This window comes from Pholcus phalangioides, unplaced genomic scaffold (genome assembly GCF_987345545.1).
Source record: "Pholcus phalangioides strain wild (caught in Gottingen) unplaced genomic scaffold, Ppha-v1.0 ptg000005l_1, whole genome shotgun sequence".
In the NCBI taxonomy this organism is placed as follows: Eukaryota; Metazoa; Arthropoda; class Arachnida; order Araneae; family Pholcidae; genus Pholcus; species Pholcus phalangioides.
The window spans coordinates 4,153,212-4,172,207 of NW_028301598.1; the positions used below are offsets into that span (position 1 = coordinate 4,153,212).

The following is an 18,996-nucleotide window of genomic DNA, read 5'->3' on the forward strand; positions in this document are numbered from 1 at the left end:
TTTTGTACAATCACACATTAATTTATGTATCTGTTCAAAATCACGTAAGTGATTGGAACCTGGGCGTGTTTGGTTCTTCAGGGTTGGCCATTTTATGCAATGGGCATTTTGCCTGTTGTGGCATTGTATTTGTGTTGCATTGTAAATGAGGTCTAATCGGACCAAGACCTATAATTTAAAGCTGATTCTGAACAGCTATACTTTCAGGCCATTTCCGAGATTCAATGTAAATACCTGAATTAGGACACTAATAAGCCAACACTTTGCATTAACCAATATTTTTTCCAAGATTCGCACTTGTGTAAATGCATACAATATGTTGTATGCACTCAAAATCACCAAATGCATCATTGATACATGCAGCGGTTTGTAATAAAAATCAGAGGGAACATTGGCAGTAATTATTGAAAAAAAATTTAACCTACTTGATAATAGTCTCACGTTTATTATATCACTACCAAAAAAAAGTCAAAACCACTTCAGCAAGAAAAAATAAATGCAAAAATAATAATAATAATAAGTATACCATAGGTTGCTCTTCTTGGAAAATTATTTCACCAGTTACAGTTTTGAGCTTATCCCCTTGTATTGAAGCAGCCCTATCGACTACAAAGTCATCCAGATTATTTGTCCTGAAAAAGTGGAGGAAGAAAGTATAAAATACAAAACAGAAAAACAGCACATGAAAATTTAATATTCAAAAAAGAAAAAAATGTTGTACACTTGTATTCACCATTTAAAAACATTAAAAATAGTATCAATGCATTCTTCATTATTTTTCAATTCCGAATTTAAAATAAGGCAATTAACTTGAATGCTTCCCAGGATCACTTTTGCCAACAATCATAGATTGTAGTCATCTCACCTAACTCTTTCTGAAATTTAATGGTAAAAACATTCACCTTCGCGAAAGCCTATTTTATGGCTTCAGTCCGATGTTGATAGGGACTTCTTTTCCTCTTTGGGTGAGGGGGACACTTTCACCTGATGTAAAAAAACTTAATCAGAAAGAAAAATAACACTAACAAAGATTCTCATGTGCATTTAAAGCAAGTCTGATTTGCATGTTTAAAGTGTCGCAACTGGCACCATGCTTGTTCGGCAACTACATAATTTACGTGGACAGCACCTTTCAAATGTGTTGAGATTTCATTTTCCACTAGTGTATAACTGAAAGTTTTGTTTTAGATATGATCAATTCATCATGGGTATTTAAATTTACCCAATAGCTTTCTGGGACCTTAATGTTGAAGAAAAATCTAAATTATTATTTTATGTTGCGCTGAAAATAAAACCAAGTCAAGTCAGAGGCTAACGTGCTCTAATTCATATTATGAAGATAATTGAGTACATGGAAGAATCAGGAGTCAGGACCAAAATTAGTTAGTAAGTTAGGGGCCATTCAAGTATAATGTCAGCATCAAGAGGGGTTTTGGATTTGCTGACTTTTGATGACAAGGGGAAAAGGGGGGGGGGGGTTTGAAAGCTGATTACGTATTCAACCACTGTCTATGTAAATACACTGCTGGCCACCGTAAATGCAACACCCTGAAGGAAGCATGCAAATAATAGGAAATTTACAACATGCATTAGCGGAGGTGAGATATGCAAATGATTAGAATTTCAGCGCAGACGCACGTCACACGCGCCTGTGGCGCCACTTCAAAGCCCTATTTAAGGCTTGGAGATTTCGATGATTTGAAGTACGGCAATTGTGTTTTTCTTGTGGTTTTTTCAAAAAAACGATCAATTATGCCTCGTAGAAAACAGTGATCATCTTTTGATCAAGTATCCGAGTTCGACAGAGAAAGGATAGTGGCCTACCGAGATTGTGGATTATCTTTCAGGGAAATCGGTAGTCGTGTTGGACGAAACCAAACAACTGTAATGCAGATATGTGATCGTTGGATGCAGGAGGGTACGATGGACCGACGTGTTCGATCGCATCCACCTCAGTGCACCACTTCACGTGATGACAGGCGTATTGTGCGTATGGCAGGGACGGATCGCTCAGCCACATCACGAACCATAGCATAGCACATTCAGTCTGTACCGCATCATCCAGTGTCTGCGCGTACCATTCGACGGCGTTTACAGCAGAGTGGTCTGTCCGCAAGACGTCCATTGCTTCGTCTACCCTTGACGCAGAACCACAGACGTCTCCGCCGCCAATGGTGCGATGAAAGAAGGATGTGGACGGCACAATGGAATGAAATTGTCTTTACTGATGAGTCACGCTTCTGTATGCAACACCACGATGGTCGGATTCGAGTCTGGAGACACCGTGGAGAGAGGATGCTGAACAGCTGCGTTATGCACCACCACACTGGTCCTGCACCGGGTATTATGGTATGGGGCGGTATTGGATATCACTCTCGCACACCTCTAGTACGCATTGCCGGTACTTTAAAAAGCCAGCGCTACATCTCCGAGGTGTTGGAGCCAGTTGTCCTTCCTTACCTTCAGGGCTTGCCCACAGCCATATTTCAACAGGATAATGCGGGACCACACGTGGCACGCATTGTCCAAAGGTTCTTCGTCAATCGCCAGATTGAATTGCTTCCCTGGCAAGCTCGCTCTCCGGATCTTTCGCCGATAGAAAACATGTGGTCCATGGTTGCTCAACGATTGACCCAGATTACATCCCCAGCTGCCACACCAGATCAACTTTGGCAACGCGTGGAAGCTGCTTGGTCTGCTGTACCCCAAGAACACATCCAAAGTCTCTTTGAATCAATGCCGAGGCGTGTGGCAGCGGTGATCTCCAACAATGGCGGCTACTCTGGCTACTGATTTTGGCAGGAACCACACTTCACAGAAGTCTATAAATTTAATCATTTGATGCTTGGTCAACATGTTATCTACAAAATAAATGTTGTTGCGATATCTCTTGTCTTTCTTGGTGTTGCAATTTGGGTGGCCAGCAGTGTATATTAAATGTTCTGAATAACATCTTAAAAATTTGTGTTATTTACTCTTTCCCTCAAAAACTTGACTACATGTTGATATAGTCAAGACCACACACATTTGCAATAATTCATATTGCATCGATAACTATAAAGAGGAAGGAATTGCCCCAAATTACTCAAATGTTTGTTTTTACACAACCATCTTGATATTGACTGATTGACATCTCTGAAATTTAGAGATACCATGATGAAGACGAGAGCTCAATGCTCTGTAAATGCACCTGCTAGTAATCTCAATCTATACCACTCCATTAATTAATGCTCAAAACTTAAAATATAAGCTAAAAATATAGTTTTATTTTGTTTGTTACCACGTGAAAAATTATCTCTGTGCATTCATAGAAAGGTTCACTAGGGTGTCAGACAGTGGTGGTTGGGCTCATTATGTATATTTTCAAAGGGCAATGTTTGCTTTCTCCCAATCAGGGAGAAAGCAGGATCGATCATTGGAGGGGCACAAAAGACTTTGGGGTGAGGCACAATGAATTTCTTAGAGAAATTTTGAGTATTAGCCTTCAAGTAGCATTGAAATTATCAAAAATCATGACTATAACAACATATAAATGTATTTTTTTTATTTTAATTTTTTGAAAAATATTTTCGTCTATCAAAAATAAATTTTTGATTACCTTGGGGGGGGGGGGGAGAAAGAGCACCCTATGCACTCCTCCCCTGAGCTGGGTAGGCTTCTGATCCCAATACGTGGTGGGAGCAGAGCTGATGAAATTCTGCTGGGTGGGAAGGGGTCAGAGTTTTGCTGACAAGGAAGGTGGATCAAAAATGGATAAAAATCTGCTTATGCAATACTTGAATGACCCCTGGTTAGTGAATTCACAAAACCTGTGGTTACTAAAAAGCTATAGCATCAGTACCACAAGGCGACAGTTTGAGTAAAGGAGCATGTGACACAAGAGCATATTAGAGCCATTATAACACATTACAAGTTTGGTGGAAGTTTTGCCAAGGCTATGAGCAAATCAAGTGGTATTTGTTAATGACATTTTGAGAAGCACTATGTAGAAGGCCCAGACAACAGAAGTGTATTATAACAATGCACATCACTAAAGCAATAAAGCCAAATGATCATATGATGCAACGAGTGTAAAGGAACATAGTAAATAGAAAAAATCAGAGCACTGTCTGAACTGAATGTCAACTACCTTGTGCAACCTATTATAATGCATCAATTTTGATGCATTCCTACATCATATATCACCTCCACTTAATGCGCTTTTTATACTAAATATTACTATCTACTGTAGTGCAGCTTATCCAATAAAAAGGAAATAGCACATAATTTAAATTCTGATTACTTCTAGGACACCCTGGATCATAAGACAAAAAAAAAAGATGTAAATCTTTCATTGAATAGTTAGCTAGTTTACTAGAAAAATAAAATTCAAATGAATCAATAAGGCATAATTAAAAAAAAATAAACAAACACCAACCAAACAACAGTTAAGCAAATGAAGCACTTGATTTGTCCAGTGCCACCACAACTTTTACAAAATGCCATCCCATCTCCATTGCATTTCCAACACCTATTAAAAAAGATAATGATAAGATGTAGAATGCTTGCTAAACTATATAGGGTGAAACAGGCACAAATATGGATAACAAAAATATTTAGTCACAATATACATAATTTTTTCATTCATGTTAATATAAAATACAAAATGCTAAAATTCAAATAAGAATACAGTGTTCAATAAAGCCTGTTTAAGAGGTTGTTTTTGAAAAAATAAACATATATTATAACCCGTAAGCAGAGTGACTAGCTAAATGGAATAAACCATGGCTTCAATTCTCTTCCCCACAGCCAATTGATGGATACATAAACAGAAAACCACTCTTTTGTTATCAAATAAACTCAAATTTATTCAAAATGAAAACGAAATTTATTGAGATAATTCACACAATTTATTCATCTTAATTAACCCTGCCATCCAAAATCATTTTTTAAAACTTTTATAGTAAAAAAAAAAGTAGATAACAAGTCATTTGGCTATGTTGGAATAGTGCCAAATGTCGATTTTCAGCATAATTTAGAAAAATAATTATTAATTACTTCAATTAATAAACTTGTTTTTGTCTATGATTTTGAAAAATTTCAGATAACATGATGTGTGAACTCAGTTTCAATGTATTCATGAAAAGTTTTTAATCAAAAAATATATTTTATTAGTTTAAAACTTCCAAAAAAGTTGAAAGAAGAAATTATTGGCCAGGTGGCTGGTTAATAACATAAAATAATATTTCAAGGCCATCAAAATTCATTCAAAAAATAATAATATTTATGGGAAAATATTTATTTATTAATATTAGTAACCACTAACCCAAGTTTACCGGAAATATAAAAACAAAATTATAAGAAGCTGTTAATGCTAGTTTTTTTAAAGATTTTAAATCAATATACTTTTTTCTAAATGACAAAAGCATCATTATACAGACACACTATCTACCAAGATATTTTCAATGAGTGATAAAAATGAAGTTTCAAGGTCAGAGTTAAAGATTTAATCCACAGTTTAAGCAATGAAAAATAAAAGTTTTCATTGGAAACACTTCCACAAAAGCTGAGAGCTATAAAAATTTACTGCCAAAACCATAAAAGTTAACTGCTCTTGCAGGAATTACAGTACAGGCATCAATTGCTTTACACAATTTTGAAAAGTTAATTTTAGAAACTGCAACCAGCAAAATTTGGTCAGTAATTTGATTTAAATCCTGAAAATGGGCTAGAAAATTAGATGTATGACATAATTAAAATGACAAAATCTGTTGGATTTATTGATGTAGATAAGACAAGTATGGAAAAAATGGTCAAATCCATCTCACCAAATTTCACTAATGAGTATCTTTTGGTAAAACATTAACAATTCCATCCAAATTTTAATTGATCATTTTTGTCGCACCATGGTCATTTTCTGCACACGAGGGCTAATTAGACCGGGACCTACAATTTATTGCCGATTTATTCCGAACGGCGGGCTTGTTTTTTATACTCATCGAGAGGTTGGTGCACTAACACCTCGATGGGAGACTCCTTGCGGTATCAATTTTTTGCTGCGGTCAAGTCGTCGTTTTTGTTGTACCCCTGTGTCAGGAAAGTTTTCTGACTAGGACGAACCGGGTATCGAACTCGCGACACCTCTAAACTTCCTTTGATACTTTAGGCGAGTACCTTATCGACCGGGTTACCACGCCCCTCCAAATTTCAATCGAAGAAAATTATCCTAATCAATCTAGAATTGTCGTATTAGCAAGGAATAATTCAGAATTTTCTAGTTTTGCTTCTAAAGTTTTTATAAAGAGATGAAGAATGTTGCTTGTCAGCTAAATCCTCGGATCAGGATCTTCAAGAAAGAAAACATCCCCACTCATACTAAAATCAATATGAAGTAGTGAAGACAGATGTGAAAAATATTAATTAAATTTATTTGTATTAACCTAAATTGATGAGATTTATTCATAAGTTTGAGTAATTAATTAATTCAAAAAATTAATTTTGCTGCTGGAGGTTGGGATTATTTTCTCATCCTTCTGAAGAAAACCCCCATCCCTAACTTACACATGTTAAATTCAACTCATTTTACATGATTTCATCTTTCATCTTATTCACTCATTTTGGGGAACCAATTAATTGTATAAAGTGGCCTGTAATAGGAATTCGCTGCTGTGCAGTCGTATTAGCATTGTGCTGGACTTGCATAGTGAGGATCCAAGTTCAAACCCTGTTGGAAGCCTGAAATTGATTTTCTGCAGTTTTCTAACTTCAGGGGGGGGGGGGGAAATACAAGCCGGCCCTCCATTTGAATGAAGTAGCAGGCTTTCCACAGAGAGCAGGTAAATACAATATGTGCACAACACGAAAATTCAGACATCTGCCATCCTCAAAATACAGAAGACAGATATTAGCATTACTAATACATGAAACAATCATAACTCTGACAACATAAATACACGCATTAAGGTTATACATATGCACACAACACATTCGGGCACGTACTAAATAGAAAATAACCCAGAGGAATATTTATGAGTGCATGTATGGTTGAGTAGTAGTAGCGATAGAAATTTTTCATAACCTGATATTTAATAAATTATCCGTTAAGAAGAATCATGTTGGTTAAATAAACATTTTTCTGTGTTTACCTTCTCCGTCCAGTGCCATGACATTGAAAGCACTGTTCATTTGTTCCCTGTGACAACGATGTTAGCTTCCGACCATCTCCATGGCAAGCAAAGCAATATTCCTGAAGATATGAATAGAGTACAGACTTCAAATAACTGAATTGACTGGATCTACTACCCTCACACTTTTTAAAACATAATTCTGAGCTAACATTAATACAATACTTAGATAATTTTTCATTAAAAAAAATTAAAACAAAAACAAAAAGCCTGAAACTGTTAATGAACATTTCCAATACATAACTTTTACAAAAAGTGAGTACTAATAGCGTATAAGCACAAAGGTAATGTTTTATTGCATACATTGGCAGTACTCGCTTCAACCAAGACACATTTCACTCTTCCTTTGCTATCTACCTTCACTGCTATAGCTACTTGAACTCTGGTTCTCTCTAAAGCAAAATCGATTTGTTCCCAGATCAAAACTCAAAAAGAAATATAATTCAGAAAATCTGAACCTCCCAAATTTTTTTTTTTGAGTTTTTTTGATTCACATTATTTTTCTTTCGATTTTTATCAAATATTTCCATATTTCCCTGAATTTTGCCAACTGTTTTATATTTTCCCTGATCATTTTTCATCTCCCTGACTTTCCAGGCCACTGTGAACTCTATAATGGTGGTGCTGATTAAGAATACAATCAAACGTGAAGCACTCTATCGTAAATTTTTTCAATGTAGATGTGAGCTTCGAATGGATACTTATTTTATAAATGGTAAATTTCACATTTATGGGAACTGAAACAATGGAAAGACCAAGGAAATGGAAAGACTAAGGTACGCAGACTTAAATTGTAATTTTAATCATGATTTAAATCACAAAACTTGAATTTCATTTTTCCTAAACTTCAATTATATTGAAGTAAAAGTAACCTAGTATGGCAGGGAAAAAATCGAAAAAAAAATTTAGGTACCAGCCAAATTTTTTAGAATCCAAGTATATCCCCCCCCCCCCCCCACCAAGAAAAACTGTTCTTAATAATATTTTTTTTTTTACTTTTACAGGACTTTATGATCCCTTCCCATGTTGGAAGACACATTACTATGAAATATAAAAAAAATTTGTGTCATACTTACACTTAAGTTAAGCAATAATGCATATAAAATTTTAGGTGCTAATACCGATTTTCTAGTTAGCATGGCGACCTGGCACATGGGATTTGTCCAACCCCGTAGTATGGTATGCATGTTATGGAAGATGTAAAGTTGTTGATTAAAAGAAATATAGAAGATCTGGTAAATATAGACTTGAATCTAATTCTTAGATGCAGTGCAGAAATAGCTGTTCTATTTATAGATTTTGCCCATGGGAAAATTTGCAGAAAAATATTGGGAGCTAACTTATACAAATACAATGCCATAACAGGCAAAATACCCAAGAAGGTGGCTGAGAAAAAGATGTTCGTAACAAATATGGATGTCAAATCCATATTTGCTGACCAAAAGCACTTAGATGTAACAGCAACAGGTAGGCTATTTGCAATGTATTATAGTTGTGCACTAGGGTTCCCCCAATAAAAAAACAGAGCAATTAGTTTTTGTATGAAGTCTTGAATTCTATGCCCTAATTGCTGATTCAAAATAATAGATTTTGTACCAATATAAATATCGTTGGACTTGGAATTTTAATATGAAAAGTGAAAAAGTCTAAAGTTTGCTCGTTTTTCACCAAAACTCATTAAATTTGTGAAAGAATACAAGTGTGTATTATTGGCTCCCAGTAATAAAAGAGATGCTGTGGAATAGTGATAAACCATTGCAAATGCATGTGATGACTCAATAAGCTATTCAAAATACACAGAGGATAATTTGGACAAGTGGTTTTTGCACTTGCTCCATGGTAATGCTTGAACCCAGACTATATATAATTTTTTATCAATGCCCTTCTGTCAAGATTGAAGTAGAAAGTTTTAGATTATCCACCATTTACAGATGGACCTTGAACCCTATGAATTTCACTTGTTTTTTACCTGAAGAAATGACTTGCAGAATAACACTTCTATGACAATGACACAATCAAAAATGAAGTTCTAGAGCAGAATTAGGTGGTAAAATTACATGACTCTGGGATACACAAGCTAGTACTGACTTAACGAGCGTATAGTCAATAGCGACAATGGCGCTGAAAAATAATGCATAAACCAGTAAATAATAATTTATTGTGTACATTTGTCAAATAAAAACATTTCGAATGAATACTAGCTAAGGGCTGGACACATCGCAAAAAAAATCTGGACACCAAAACAATTTTTTAGGCAACAAAAGAATTTTTACCCAAAGAAAAAGGTCCAAAATAATGCTTCTTTTGGCTTTTTCAGGGCAGTGACCCTCTTTCATGTTGGTAGATATGCTGCTACAAATTCCAAACATTTTGGGCTGCTATCAGCCTGCAATTTAGCAACTACACAAAGAAACTTTTAGGTGCCAATACCAATTTTAGGCCCTAGTCACCATGGTGACCTGGGTGAGCCCTCTACTAGCTATTTTATTTACAATTTCCACACACACACTTTGTGTCAATTCAGTACATATTATTTCAAAGAGTACACAATTGATACTGAGATAATTTAGCACGGGTGTTTATTGCAAATTTGCTTGCAATTGGTAATTTCTTTCAATGTAATTGGCACCTTTGCTTGCCTTTCACAATTTCTTTTTGGTTCTAATTAGCAACTTTACTTGCAATTTTTTGCAATAATTAGTGATATCATGTATGGATACTGATTTCCCATATTATTATGACAGAAATATGGTCATCCTAAGCATTTATCATGTTGTATGTGTTGATACTTTTCTACCAGAACACCTTTTGCAACCCTTTTGGCCAGCGGGCTGGAGGCTACTACCACTACTAAACCACACATGTACCTCATCCATATTCCTCTGCGGAACTTCTAACGAATTGGTACATGTTGGAATGTGTGTGTACGTTTTGTGAACCTAACGTAAAGTTTGTCATGTGTAGTATTCATGATTGAAAAATTGTACTGTTGTAGGCCTGTTGCTCTCTGTGGCACGACTTTTTAAAGGGATGCACCCCTGATTTAGCAAATACTTTATAATATATTCTTGCTTAGAGAACAAAGTTCACATTTTTATTTCAAGAAAGTGGCATCAAATCAATAGCAAATTTTTTAATTAATAATGTTCGCTCACCCAACCAGATCCAGAACAAGTTGTACAACGTTTTCTGCCAACACCACCACACACATGACAGGTTTTCACAGAGGCAGTATGAGGAACTTCCACTTGACTCACTGTGCTTTGAAAAAATTTCGGTGGCGAGACTGGGATGTCCCAAGGAAAAGGAGGAGGTTCTGTTGGGCCATCAATAGTACCACCTGTTCAAAAGACAAAATATAGGAAAAAAAACTTAATTTTTGCAAAAATGAAAATTGTACAACTGAAGAACTTCTGAAGCGACAATGGTTTAATGGTGAGGCACTTGTTCATCTATATTTCATCCTGAAATGATTGTTTGTTCATTGAAATGTGAGAATGTGTTACATTTCATACAAAAAATTAATGATAAAACCAAAAACGAATAACATTCACATAAAAAAATAATTCATCTACAGTCAAACCCTGATTTAACGAATCAGAAAAAAAAGGCTATTTTATTTGTCAAATCAGGGCCAAATTAACAGGGTGCATAAACACTCGAAACTGCAAATTTTAAAAGCTGCTTACTTTGGGTTGCTGTTACAACTTAATTCTGACAACAATTGAGAATGAAATCAAGATGCATGAAAAAAATAAAATAAATTGCTTGATAGTTGTTTGGTACGGTCAACTTCATCAAATTCTTTTTTATTGTCATTAAATAATGTTGAAAATTGTCACTTTTACTATATGAGAAATGCTTTCTTTTCAGATGACCCTGTTCTTTGCTTGTCAAGATAAAGCACAAACTTGAGGTAACTTTATTTCTTTACGGAAATCTAAACATGTGGACACCATATTTTTTATGGTGCTAGTGTACACCAATTGGCCACTGAAACCTTTTCATGCACACTCTAAATGGATTTATCTTTATCTTCTCTACTCAAAAAGAAACAAAAGTTTCTGCTCTCTCTCCTCTTTTTTTACAGTCTCCAAGTCCCACCTTGTTGGGCATTTTTCATGTTGTGGCTTTGTATTTGTATAAAGAAGAGCCGATGGTCTAATCTTTGGATTGTGGTTTTGGGTGACAAGAAAAATAAATTAGGGACAGTTAAAATAACCCATTATATCAAGGATTTTTATTCTTTAAAAGAGGGGTTTGACCTCTGTCATAATTTTTATTTGTGTCATAATTTCAGAAAAAAAATTGTTAAATTAAGAAATTTATTGAATTGAAGTTTGTTATATTAGGGTACAACTGTAATTACAAAATTAGATGCAAAATATAATTTAGAAGTACCCATAATACATTCTTCAGACCAGGCGTGCACTGACCTGTGGAGGGGCTTTATCTGGTATACAAAAGCAGAGCCGTCTTAAGAGCATCATGGGCCCCCGGGCCAAATGATTTTTCTGAGGCCCTACGCGGTGAATTCTCGGAAACTCCAACCACATTTCATTTTTATGAGGCCCCTTTTCTCTTGAGGTGCTTGGGTGGGCCCATGTGTTAAGATGGCACTGTACAAAAGGTGTTTGTAAAAAGTATCAATACTTTGTACACCAGTATGTGGCCTATGAACAATAGCCATGTTGCATATCTGGCTGCATACTGAAAAGAATTAGCACCGTTGTTTTAGACCATGGGTGGCCAATTTCTCACTGTTCTAGAGCCAACCACTAGGTGCAGCATCGTGGGACGAACCAGGGTAAACACTCTGATGTATAAGCTACACCAGTAAAATGGCCAAGAAAACTTATAGATTTGTCTCAGCCATAAGATAAGTAATACAGTGAAACATGGGCAATTCAGTCATTACAATTTTACACTGGGCGCTCCACTTCTTCATATTCATATATACATTTAAAAAAGAAGTACGATAAACATAGCAGGATAAATCAAGAAGATATCTATATTAAGATAAGACAACCATTATCTTTTTTTATGGGAAGTGCATTATACAGTATCAATCATTAGTTTTTCTTTTGTGATACATACGTTATATTGGGTTGTTGTATTTGGTTGTACTTGACATTCATATTTTTTATGGGCAATTTTTTTCATCCACGTCGTTGGGCATTTTGCCTGTTGTGCTGTTTGTATTTGTTTATTTGGTTATTTTTCCAGTTAGATGCAGTGCATTAAAAATTACTGTTTTGCAAATTAAACCATCCAATTACATCCGTAGATCTGTAGTTTGAATTTTACAGATAAAACAGTTTTTCTCCATTTTTCTGCAATTATTTCTTCTTAACACTGATTTGGCAACCCCTGGGGTCGCACGGGGTGAATAGACACTCAGGGAATTGATTTATGCACCAGTAGACTTCAAGAGGAGTTTTATTATTGGAATGGAAAGCATGCAAAAAGCCAGTTGCATAGACGGTATTGACTATCTGGAATGAGTGAACACATGATGGTGCCAATATAGGATAAAACAGCTCTGCATGGATCAGACAAACTACCTGTAGATGATACCAGGGAAGACCAAGGTATGTCGACCCAAAATTACAAAAAAGAACCCCAACTAAACGAGTTTCGGAACTATATGAAGTTCCTTCATCAGTAGCAAAAATAAGAACAGTGAAAATACTCCTTACAGTGGGAGTTACTCGCTGTTGTAAACAGAGTCAAATTCAAAATGAACCGACAACAAGAGCAAAGGAAAAGGAAAGAGAAGAAAAATAACGGAGCCAATCACAAACAAGAACGTGATAGTGATGCTGATAGAGAAAAAAAATTATTGCAGAAACTGTTGCCAGGTTTTTGAGAAGGGTGGTGTGCTAGTTAGGTCTCACTAACTGGTTTGAGTTTTTATTGATGTGGAATGACGAAATGCACGAGCACACACACACACATTCCTGTTGCCACTTTACAATACTCATGGTAGCTTATAAGGCCTGATCATTATATGACATATTTTTGCTCTTTGGAATCATTAGGGTATTCCTAGTCGGTTGAAGTTTTGAGGTGAATTGAGAGTTGGAATTCACTGGAAGTCCAAAAAGTTTCGCCATAGTGAGCAGAACACCAAATATGCATTCAGTTGCAAATTTACAAAAATGCAGAAGCTACAAACAGGGAACATGCCCAACGAGGTGGTGGAAAGAAAAAACTCGTAGCAAACTTCATTCACAATTATGTGGTGTTTGGTCAGAACATGATATCTCTAAAAAATGACCTTCTGATCTAAAAATAAGTCATACTAATTATAACTAATTAGAAGTGAGATAAATGCACAAATACATGCATACGGCTGAACAACATGGTGATGTATGATATTTTCATTTGTATTTGTGTATATGTATGCTTTATTTTTGATTTTTAAATGACAACAAAAATGCTTATATCTCAAAAATGTAATTTTGGAGTTATTGTGTTAAGACATAGATAAAAAGGTTAATAAAGAATTTACCATGATTTAAAATTGCATATTTTTGAATGAACAAAGACTCAAGGATCAAATTTATTTTATTAATCTGATCAAATAATTCATTATATCAATCATCAAGCTATTCTGCTATGGCAGATATTTCATAAAACAGCATGTAATGCAAACCCAACTAAAATTTAATTTACAATGTGGACACTTAAACCACTTAAAAATTCTGAAATACTTACATAAATATTAAGGTACAGACCTGTAATGAAACACTCAAATCAAATACAATGTCAAAAATGCATTTATCAAGCATCATCAAAAATGAAGTGTTAAATCACAAAGTGAAGTATTGTAAAAATAAGAATTTATGCCAGTAATTCCCCAAAAGGTGCGCCATGGTACATGCAGGCAACATATTTCTTTAGATTAAATTATTGTAGGGGATAGGCCTGTGGGTTTTCAATAATTCTATCATCTCACTTTAGTGTGTTACTGATATGCCTATAAGATATGTCAGAGGTGAAGCAAGAAATTTAGTGTATTTGAATCTCATTACTAAAGGTACCATGAACATAAAAAGTTTAGGAAACTTTGATTCATATATTGTTCCAAAAACATGCATTATAAATGAACTGATATTAGGATCAATCAAATGAAATGTATTTAAATGGATTCGAAAGGACAGATGAGCACAAGGATATGCTTGTGTTTATTGGATGACATTCCTGTAAGCCAGTGTTTCCCAACTTATATGATGTAGTGAAGGTCAATGCTCTGTGGACTCCTATGGACCAATTAGTGTCAGGTCAATTTCTACACCACATTCCCATAAAATGCAAAATATATTGTTTTTTTAACAAATTGCAATTTCACAGAACAAAATGTGCCATTCATTGCAATGGTAGAAAATGAAAATGAGATCCGCAGATCCTAAGGGGTCTGCACAGGTTGGTAAACACTGCTGCATGCAATTGGATACACATCCGAATTCTTCAGAGAAAGGTAGATACTGTCCGTGAATAAGCACTTTGATTGCACAACAATGCTTGACCAAACTCATCTTCAGAGTATTTCTTAAAGACCTGAACAAATGAAAGTAACATGATATGGTGACAAGTTGTGGCTATAAGATGGGCGGAATAGAACCTTCCACCCATTTGCAAAAGTATCTTACCAGAAGGTCTGTCCCCTCCCTCCCGAAATGTGAGTAAATGACTGATATGCATGGACTAATATTTTAAAGTTGTAACAATAGATTTTTCTGGATGTTCTGCCAATTTCAATCTTTAAAAAGAAAAGTCAATTGTCTCGTCTGAAAATTGAAGCAGGGTCCTCTTGCATACTGGGCAAGAGTACTAACCAATATATCAGAGACTCAAATTTATTTTCCATATAACACACATTACTAGCATGATGTGCTAAGTGAAGACATTGCAGCCTCCAGCAATGCCTCCACTTCCGTACCAATTTCACTACAGGTGGTGAGTAGTATTCCAGTATAGAGAAATGATGGCGACATAGAAGAAATTATCAGCTGGAAATATACTCAGCAACAGATGTCATGCCGATTTCAATCTTTGGGAAGAATTCAGCAGGATTGCTGTAGTTAAGGGAGGCTGCAATGTCTCCACTTAGCACATCATGGCAGTAATGTGTGCTATATGGGAAAAGAAATTTGTTTCTCTGGTGTATTAGTTAGCACATTTGTCATTCTGGTTTAGCGGTTAGCACACTGGCCACTCTGGTGTATTGGTTAACTCACTTGCTAGGACTCGGGTTCGATTCCCGGAGAAGACAATTAAATTTTCTTTCCAAAGATTGAAATCGGCATAACATCTAGAAAAATCTACTGATAAGTATATTTTCAGACAATAAAACATAATTTATTTTAAAGTTTATCTGTCTACCATTTTGATGTTCCCTACTCTGAAACCTCAGTTATCCTTCCAAGAGCAAATTTCTGGTGACAGCCGTCTTACTTGAAAACAAGTATTGTCATACAACAAACAATCACATTATGCAAAATTGTGCTGGGCTATTTATTCTTGATGGTTTTACTCACCTTGTCAAATGTGTCATCTTAACAGATCTGTGTATTTTTTTCCACAGTCCATGAAATTCTCACTCAATATCCTTCTTAATGAATGGTATTAGTCTTCTCTTCAAGACGTTGGATGCACACATGTCTGAACACAAGGGCATTATGGTTTTCTTATAAAATGCTCTGTTCAATTCTGTCAAGCCATCAGATATACCTTCTCATTCATCTTAGTAAAAACATTGGAAATTCAGGTTTCATTTAACCCCCCCCCCCCCATACTATTTAATCTAATCATACTACGTAATAACCAATTGATTTGTTTCTTTAATTAATTTTGAAAATAATATGTTCGAATGCTAGAAGGAGCTATAGTTTTAAAAAAAAAGATTTCACAAGATGGATTTTTGAAGCGAAATTACAGAAAAAGATGCTTACCACTGTATGGTGAAAATGACCAACAAGTCATTCGTTTTTCTGTGAATGTCTCCAAAGTATACTAAAAAAGAATACATGAATTCAGCAAAAAATGATAGGATTTCTAGAATATTAACTACTCACTAAATAAGATCAATAGTTTCATAAGTAAAGTTGAGATGTAGCTGCATCAACTTATCATAATCAATAGTATGTGGTAGCCTCCAATGTTTCAGACGAAAAAAAAATTAACATCCAACTGAGTAAAATAAGTAGTAACAAATAAGTACTGTATTCCAGAATACCAGTTAGTTTGAGCTGAATTAATGCTGGCTGTTTGGCAAATTTTGCCTTTCCCCCCAAAAAATGATTTTTTTTTTTTTTTTTTTTTAAGCGACAACTTGCATTACACTTGTGACATTGTTTCAGGATTAAAATTAAAACAAGCCTTTTTTCCATGCAAATTGTTTGGGAATAATTTTTTTTCTCTTTATAAAAGTAGATATTTTCACTTTCACAATCATGGTCAAAATTCAGATTATAGAATTTTTCAGGAGTTCGGGAGATGGAATAGAAATTTGGAAGCATTCCGGCAAATCCGAGGGACTTGGCAGCTATGACAAAGCTAGCAATGTTTGAAAAAAGAGAAATATATATATATGCATTTTTCATACATTCTTTCTCAATTGTTTCAGCAAAAATAACAAAATCGTTTTCAGAAGCAACAAAATGAATTTGATAAGCCACAGAGTTGAATAAGTTTCTCAGACTAAAAACTAGCTTTGAAAACAAGATAAATAATCACTTTACCAATGGGAAATTATGGCACATATAACGAAAGAGATAAAAGATAGTGGCGAATGCTTGTGGATGATGTTGATCAATATCGAAAGAGTACTCAACCCTCTCCCAAAGCGGAACTTTTCGCATTGTTCTGCATTGAGCCCCCAGCTGACTCAAGATTGTCCCGTGACATATGTCAGTTTCTGGTATATTCTACTTTGAGACACAACCCATAATATACTATTACATGGCTCCTAAGGGCAGCAACGCCTCAGGAGCCATGACACGAACTTTGAGCACTACTGGTATAGACAACAGAAACAAGGAAGAAAAAAATAGAGTAAAATGAATGTGTAAATGCATTCACTCACATGAAATGCAATGGAATGCTTGATATTTGTGACTGCCATGTCCCTTGCAGTACCAGCACCATAACAACAATGGGAGGCAATTTCCTTCAGTAATGCATCTCTGGCTTCTTTTTCGGTCAGATGTGGTATTCTGGCACCAAAAAATGTTAAATTACTATGTTTGTTTAAAAAAATATACATATACTAAGCAACAAAATATAATATTCACAATATCAAAAACAACATGCAATAACAGTTTTTATTTTCAAGCAAAAATCTTGAAATAACATCAATGTTTTTCCAAGCAAAGTTTTATTTAACTCGTTGTACACCAGAGATAGGAAAATGTGTTTTTCATTTTCCAAACATTGATCACACAAAGATGTTAAAAAGATGTTTTTCTATGCTCAACATAGTCATCTGCATGACTTACCCTTACAATTGTAAGCTAACTAAAAGATGGTACAAATTGAGCCAAGTGAAGTATTTGTGACTTGGCGTATGGCAGCCAACTGAAATCAGATGGACAGTGCGAATTGAGACATGAGGCTATGCTTCGCTGATCGTGTGTGTGAGCTCACTCATGGCATTGCTGTATATCTGCAGATTTTTGTGTCTTATGTGAAGAGCCGTCTTAACGCATGGGCAAACCCGAACATGCCCGATGGCCTCATAAAAATGAGATCTGATTTAAAAAAATTTACTAGAATTCACCAAGTACGGCCTCAGAAAAAACTGGCCAGATGTCCATGATTCTCTTAAGATGGCCCTGCCCATGTGCGCAATTCTTTATACTTGGCAGGTGTTTTTTTCTTTTTTCAAAAATGATGTCATCAGATGGATTTTGCATTCTTGTATGAAATATTGTTCATTATTTATGTCAATCCTATATTATCAAAAAAAAAAAATTGTTTTCCTCATTAATTCTCAAATTATTTTAATTTTTTCTGGATTTTTAATAAATAACAGAATTGTTCTTTCATTAGTTTTGACTTTACATCAGTTTATGAATTTACATTCATTATGAGATTACTTTTCATTAATTTTGGAATTTTCATTGATTATAAATTTTTATTAATCTTATAACAGCCAATGTTTTCAATTGGGAACATCGGTTTTATTAATTAGAAGAAAATATTTTTCTTACATGAAAGAATTTGATTTTTTTTCCTGAACTGGTGAGATTCCAAACTTAATCTACAAAACAAAAATTTCATTCATTTCACTTATAAAAATTCAATTCTTTTAAATTGCATATTTTCATGGAGTAGTAAATTTAATTGTTTTGTTTTTAATTTTAATATTGTTTCTATGAACATGGGCAAGTCCAGAAAACATGTAGGAATTTTTTTCATGAATTTCATGGTTGATATCTCTAAACTAAAGAATCAGAAGGAAAAATAACTGCAAAAAATTAAGAAAATCAGTTCAAATCTGAATTCGGCAGGAAAAGGCTAATAGTGTGATTGTTTCTAAATTTTAAATTGCCATCAATTCTGAATTTTCATTAATTTTTATCTATTCTGAATTTTACTAGTTTTTAATTTTTATCCATCCAGAATTTTCATCAATTTTTAATAATCATAAATTTTATTAGCTTTAAATAATCCTGAATTTTTATTAATTTTCAGAAATCTGTTTTTTTTTTTTAAAATTCCGCAATAATTTTCAATAAGTATTATACTTAATCAATCGAGGAATTATTTTTCATTAAATGTGAATTTGAATTATTAATTTCACTAATTTGGATGTATCATTAATCTA

The 18,996-nt window shown here is 34.6% G+C and overlaps 1 protein-coding gene across 2 annotated transcripts in view; it reads right to left on the bottom strand.

The window, feature by feature from the left end:
• LOC149085754 (protein SSUH2 homolog) overlaps nucleotides 1-18,996 on the bottom strand; it is a 61,520-nt gene that overhangs the window by 8,517 nt on the left and 34,007 nt on the right. For both annotated transcript variants that reach the window (XM_089232150.1, XM_089232151.1), the window contains 6 exons: nucleotides 17,254-17,383; nucleotides 16,121-16,181; nucleotides 10,319-10,503; nucleotides 7,125-7,225; nucleotides 4,418-4,510; nucleotides 527-632 (listed from right to left, as the gene is read on the bottom strand). In XM_089232150.1, the coding sequence (XP_089088276.1) occupies nucleotides 527-632; nucleotides 4,418-4,510; nucleotides 7,125-7,225; nucleotides 10,319-10,503; nucleotides 16,121-16,181; nucleotides 17,254-17,383 (676 nt within the window). The remainder of the gene's footprint in view (nucleotides 1-526; nucleotides 633-4,417; nucleotides 4,511-7,124; nucleotides 7,226-10,318; nucleotides 10,504-16,120; nucleotides 16,182-17,253; nucleotides 17,384-18,996) is intronic.